The 6,189-nt window shown below is 49.6% G+C and overlaps 1 protein-coding gene across 3 annotated transcripts; it reads right to left on the bottom strand.

The window, feature by feature from the left end:
* Window positions 1-6: 6 nt before the first annotated feature.
* FNDC5 (fibronectin type III domain containing 5) lies at window positions 7-5,672 on the bottom strand. Of its 3 annotated transcripts, XM_031062080.1 has the most exons (6): window positions 5,558-5,671; window positions 5,077-5,275; window positions 3,548-3,640; window positions 1,072-1,205; window positions 375-470; window positions 7-286 (listed from the first exon to the last, which is right to left on the bottom strand). In XM_031062080.1, exons 2-5 carry the CDS (start codon window positions 5,258-5,260, stop codon window positions 429-431), a joined length of 453 nt encoding a protein of 150 aa, XP_030917940.1. In that variant the 5' UTR covers window positions 5,261-5,275; window positions 5,558-5,671; the 3' UTR covers window positions 7-286; window positions 375-428. The 3 variants fall into 3 exon arrangements, with proteins under 3 accessions (XP_030917940.1, XP_030917941.1, XP_030917942.1); XM_031062081.1 differs by having other exon boundaries at window positions 7-470; window positions 1,072-1,193; window positions 3,563-3,640; XM_031062082.1 differs by lacking the exons at window positions 7-286; window positions 375-470 and having other exon boundaries at window positions 827-1,205; window positions 5,558-5,672.
* Between the last annotated feature and the right edge of the window lie 517 nt (window positions 5,673-6,189).

Below are 6,189 nucleotides of genomic sequence, written 5' to 3'. Positions count from 1 at the left end.
TTCCTGCTCAGGCAGGGATGTGCCTGATGCCTGGGAGTACTGCCAGGGATGGAGTGACAGTGAGAAAGACACAACAGAACCTTGTGCATTCCCAAAAACCAGGAAGACTGTCCCAGAAGATGGAGTGTGAGCGTGGGAGATGTTGCTCCAATCTGATTCACAGATCATTCCAGCATCACTGATTCTTCTCCATCTTTTTTGTTTGGATGTCAGGGTTTGGTTTTGTTTTTTTGTTTTTTTTTTTGCAGGATTTCCCTTCCTGGCCAGATGTTTTGCAGAAACACGGATGAGGAGGTGGATGCCAGCGAGTGACAATCACGAGGTCTTGTTTTGCAAATCGCTCCGACAATGTTTCACCTCCCCAGTCATCACGGCTCAGAGGCAGAGTGAGAGTGAGGCATGGAGTCCATCTCTCAGGTGTCAGGCTGTCATGCTTCAATGATATTCACTGAGGGCTTGTTTTTTGGAAACTAGGAGAGGAAACAAAGGAAAAAACGGATGTGTAGAAGGGAGAAATCACATCAGAGCTCAGTGCAGTCTGCAGGTTGTGTTTTGTGAAAATTCTCCTTCCCACACCTTCATGGTGATGAAAAAGGGTCAGAGTTGAGGTTTTAGGCTTGTCACTGCTTCTGAACCATCATAAATCAGTGAACTATTTAAAATATGGAATAAATGTGGTGGGTATGTGAACAGAAACACGAGGAAGTTACATTAATTGAAATAAGTTGGGATAAATTAAAGGCTTGACCTATTTACACTTCGACATCGCGTGCGTTACCATCCTTGCTCCTGCTGATTAACTCTCCAGTTAATTACAGAAGCAGTGTCCTCTTTGCCACGTGCTGCTGTGGGAGGACCCGAGGAACTCATTTTTTATCTCCAGAGATGCTCAGATCATCCAGAAACGTGGCTTGAAATCTGATTTCTGGCGGCCACGCAGGATGCTGGAGGTGGGAGCGAAGCGCTGCCGTCCCGATCAGCAGAGCCGTGGGTGTGGAGGGTGTTCCCTTCGGGGGGAGGATTTTGAGCAGAGCTTTTTTTGGGCTGATTTAGCACAAATCGAGCACTCACCTTGCTCCGCAGGAGGCCCCCGCCCTGGTGCTCGGGTGTGCTGTTCTCCGAGGCGCTCTTGGCTTTCTCCTTGCTGTTGTTGGGCTCGTTGTCTTTGATGATATCGTACTGTCTGCAGAACAGGGCGATCACCCCTGCCGGGAGAGAGCATCACCATTACACCCAGCAGCTCAGCAGCCCGCAGAGATCACAGATCCCTCTGGCCAGCCTCGGCAGCATTCCCGGTTCCTCCCAGACCACGGCCAGGCTGCCCTCTGGCTTTTCCCTTCCCTTAATTCCACGCTAAACTAGTTAGACAGGACGACAGAAGATTAATTAGATTCCAGCCTCTCTGTTATGAAGTGTTTTAAGCTCTGCATTTGGACCTCGACCAACACCAACCCTGTGGTTCAGCGAGCACTTGAGCTCCTGGAATTTCTGCCTGGTGAAAATGTGTCCTCTATTCCTTGTCCTCTGCTCCTTGTCGTCTGCTCCCTGTCCTTTATTCCTTGTCCTGTTTCCCGTCCTCTGCTCCCTGTCCTCTATTCCTTGTCCTCTGCTCCCTGTCCTCTGTTCTCTGTCCTCTGCTCCCTGTCCTCTGTTCCTTGTCCTCTCCTCCTTGTTCTCTGCTCCTTGTCCTCTGCTCCATCCTCTCCTCCCTGTCCTCTCCTCCCTGTCCTCTCCTCCCTGTCCTCTATTCCTTGTCCTCTCCTCCTTGTCCTCTGCTCCATCCTCTGCTCCCTGTCCTCCGGAGCTGGAGCTGGCAGAGGAGAGGTTCTGAACCTTCCAGCACCTGCAAATGGGCACCAGCACAAGCTGCGAGTGGAAATTTCCTTCCCCCGCAGCCCCAGGCACGTGGAGAGGGAAGCAGGGGCAGCCGCGGCACGGAAGATGACTGCAAATGTCTGTCTGAGAAGCTTTTATGTGATGTTTCCACCAAATAACCTCTCTGCCTGCACATTCCAGACACGTAGGTGAAGTGGATCCAGGCAGATGCTGCTTTTCCCTCCTTGAAAAACATCTTCCTTAATAGCCAAATATATTTAAATCTTCCAGCATCCTGCTCTATAAAACCAGTGTGGCAGTTGCCCCCAGGCTTTACTGATAAACACAGTGGCCCAAATTCATTCTTTGGGAACGTGGGTAAGTGGCTGATTCCAGGAGAAAAGGCGTTAACATCTGCCATAGCCACTCCTTGTGTGATTTCCCTGGGTAAAACTGACACACAAAGAAGGAAAATGCCATGAAAAATTCCAGAAACACGAGAGCTGGGGCTTGGCTCAGTCCAAAGCCCTGGGCACGGACTGGTTCCATTTGGATTTTCCCAAATATTGCCATACCGGACAGGTGAAAAGCTGGAAGGAGGTTTTTGTGTATTGAGACTTTTTAAAGAACCCATTTGATGTAGAGAGATTGTCCCCACACCCCTTTTGCTTTTGAAATGTAAGTAATTTGTCTGGAAGGGAAATTGTGGGATTAGCAAATTCTTTGTTCCCAGCTGATCCGAGTCTCAGATTATTCTACAGCGGGAGATGAATCAGTTGTTCAGTCACCCCATGTAATTATTCATGATTATTTTCCCTGGCAGGGCATTGAAATTGGGATGTGCACAACTAAAACATGGCATAAATTATGAAAACACAATGGCCTAGAGGTTCTGGAATTCTTCTAAATTAGTTTCCATTTTCTTGTGATTGTTTGCTTTAGGAATAATTGCTGTCCAGTTTCTAGTGATGCAAATTGAGGGGGAACAAAATTATTATACATGGGTCTGATTCAGTGTCACCTGGACTCCTGCATCCCTTTCTGTGATGGGGAAATTTCTGTGGAAAATTTAGATATAAATATAAGCTAACCAAATAGAAATATAAATACAAAAGCATAAACACAAATATATGAATATGAATATGAATATGAATATGAATATGAATATGAATATGAATATGAATATGAATATAAATATAAATATAAATATAAATATAAATATAAATATAAATATAAATAGTGAGTGTGGAGAGTAAGAATTTAAATCTCTATTTTGCCTGAGCATTGGAGTCTTATAATATCCAGAAAATTACTGGAACCTGTAATATCTGAAGGACTCAAGGCATATTCTGTTGGAATTTGGATCCCTGGAAATGTTCCAGGACAGAACTTGGAGCAACCTGCTCTGGTGGAAGGTTGGGTGGAACAAAATGATCTTTATGTCCCTTCCAACCCAAACCATTCCATGATTCTGTGGCTGAGGGCATCATAATCAAGGCAGTCTGGAAAAAAATGAGATTACAGGATTATCCATAGGGAATTGCTTCCATCAAATCCATTTTCTGCTTCCTGGTGGACCCAACTCGAGCTGCAAAACCCAACTTGATGTGCCCTTACAGCTGAGAACTCTGATTTTTGTGGGAGGAAGGGTTTCTTCCATGGTTCCAGGTGCAGCCAGACATTCCTGAGGATATCCTGTGGATATTGAATTTGACAGGGAGCTGGGACTGACCTGCCCACATGAACAACACGACAACAATGATGAGAACTTCCCCGGCTCGCAGCTGTTGGTTTTTCTTCGCCATCTCCTTCATCGTCACCTCATCTGCACGAGGGCAAAGAGACACCGTGAGACACAAAGCCCGGCTCAGAGCCTGGCTTAGGAGAGCTCCTGACCCCAGGCAGTCCTGACACTCCTTGCATTGGGATTTAGGAAGGAATTCTCCCCTGTGAGAGGGGCTGGAATGGATTTCCCAGAGAAGCTGTGGCTGCTCCATCCCTGGAAGTGTCCAAGGCCAGCTTGGAGCACCTTGGGATAGTGGAAATGTCCCTGCCCATGGCAGGGAGTGGCACAGGATGAGTTTTATGTCCCTTCCAACCCAAACCAGGCTGGGATTCCAGGATTTATCCTGTGGCACCCTGAGGAGACAGGGCCAGGAAGGAGCAGTGGGACAGGGCAGTGTTTTCTGTCCCCATGGCTGCTCTCTCTGCTGTCCCTGTCCCTGTTAGTGCCATCTGCGCCTGTCACAAAGCCTGGCATGCTCCAGCAGCTCCAGCCCAGGAGTGTGGAGAGCCTGGCAGGATATTTTCCAGCAGAGCTCTGGGATTCAGAAAGGAGCAGAGCCTTTTTGCAGGGCGTAATTCACCTCCTTGGCTTCAAAGCATTAAGGAGATTACAGTTCAGGCCCCCAGGAAAGGAGCAGTGCTCCTCTTAGTGCTTCCAGATAAACAGCAGTTCAGGAATTTACAGCCTCCAAATCAGTTTAATGAAGAGAGTCAAGGACTCACATCCTCAGAAGCACGGCCAAAAGCCCTGGAACAGGCTGGGCCCTCAGCAGGCAGGGGGGACCTGGGTGTCCCCACAGCCCTGCACTGCCAGGCCCTCCTTGGAGCAGGATTCTTGCTGACAGAAAACCCTCAACAGCCTGGTTTGGCTAAAGAGGAACAAGTGAAGGAGTTGCCAGTGAGGAAATGCCTGATTTTCTCCCTGGAGATATTGAAAACCCAGCTGGATGTGATCCTGGACAACCTGCTCTGCTTGACCCTGCCTGGGTGAGGTCCCTTCCAAGCTCAGCCCTCTGTGATTTGGCAGAAATAGTGAAAATTTAAGAAAAGTGGGAGCCTCTGGGTATTTTTATTTTTTTCCCTGAAAACCAAGCCCAGGAGGTGCTGTGAACCCACAAGTGCCCTGTGAGCATAGTGGGATTCCACAGGAGTTCACAGGCTGGCCAGGAATTCCCCCTGGCATTCTCCACTAGTAGGGAGCAGGACACAGAGCTGCAAACCTCCTCCTCCTCCTCACTTTGTTAAATCTCATCTGAGATGGGAGAAGGAGCAGCCACCTCCAGCAGCACCTCCCTGGCTCCTTGTGCCCCCTCAGCACATCCTGAGAGGACACTCAGCCCCCCGAGTGTTTATCTCACAGAGTTTATCTCTTTATCACCTATTTATTCTCCCAGCTCCTCTCAGCACACAGGATCCTGGTTCCTCTCTGCAGAGCCCTGCGTCCCAGGGGCCACGTAGGAACTCACCCACACTTGCCTTTATTTTTAGAGGCTAGTTTCTCAGCTTCCCTGGGGGTCTTGAAGAGGACTGGCTCACTGGCAGGGCTCTGGCCTTGGATGCTGATGGCCTGGACATGCACAATGTACTCAGTGTCCTCCTCTAGGTCCCAGAGGGCACAGGAGCGGGTGGTGGTGTTCACCTCCTGGATGAAGCGCAGCATCCGCACGTCCTTCTTCTGGAAGCCGAGAGAGGAGAGCACAGAGTGGTGGAGAGGCTCCTCCACGTGCATTTGTTGTCACCTAAGGCCACTGATTCCTGCCCTGCCCGCCACGTGGATGTGGAGGAACCATCAGGATCCTTCCCCTCTCTGCAGGGGATGGGGGAGCCAAATCCCCTCCAGGACCACAAGGGACAGGAGCACAAGGAATGGGCTTAAACTCCAGCAAGAGGATTTAGGAACCAAGGGCACCTGGGGGGAGATGGACAAGGCTGAAGTGGGTAATTCTAGGCACGGTACCTGTTGGGAAATTGCAAATCCAATGACAACTTCGTCTTCCAGGACATCCCAAGTGACCACGGCCGAGTTGGCTTTCAGATGTTTGACTGTGACATTTACTGGAGCCGAAGGGCTGTCTGCAAGGAGGGAGAGCAGAGCCTTTACAGGGACAGGACACACAGCAAGGGCAAGGAAAGGAGTGGGAAAGGACCTTCCTCAGGATCTGTTTTGGATTTGTGACCTGGAAATTGCAAGCACTCCAGGTCTCAATTGCCAGGGTGGAGCTGGGAGATGTCAGCTGGGAATAAGAGTTACATTCAACACGGGTTCCAACTGATAGAGGGGAAATTTAAGTTAAATGTAGGGAAGAAATCCTTCCCTGAGAGGGTGCTGGAGGTTACCCAGAGAAGCTGTGGCTGTCCCTGGATCCCTGGAAGTGTCCAAGGCCAGGTTGGAGCAACCTGGGGCAGCACCCATGGCAGGGGTGGGACTGGCTGATCCTCTGTCCCTTCCAACCCAAACCATTCCATGACTCCATGTGTGAAATACCCGACCCTTGGGAAGAATTTCCTCACCACCACAGCCAAGCCCTGAGCAGCTCATTCACGCCATCCTCCCCAGCCACATTTTTCCCTGTCACAGCCTGACAGTGA

This window comes from Geospiza fortis, unplaced genomic scaffold (assembly GCF_000277835.1).
Source record: "Geospiza fortis unplaced genomic scaffold, GeoFor_1.0 scaffold432, whole genome shotgun sequence".
NCBI lineage: Eukaryota > Metazoa > Chordata > Aves > Passeriformes > Thraupidae > Geospiza > Geospiza fortis.
This window is presented reverse-complemented; position numbering and strand designations above follow the sequence as displayed.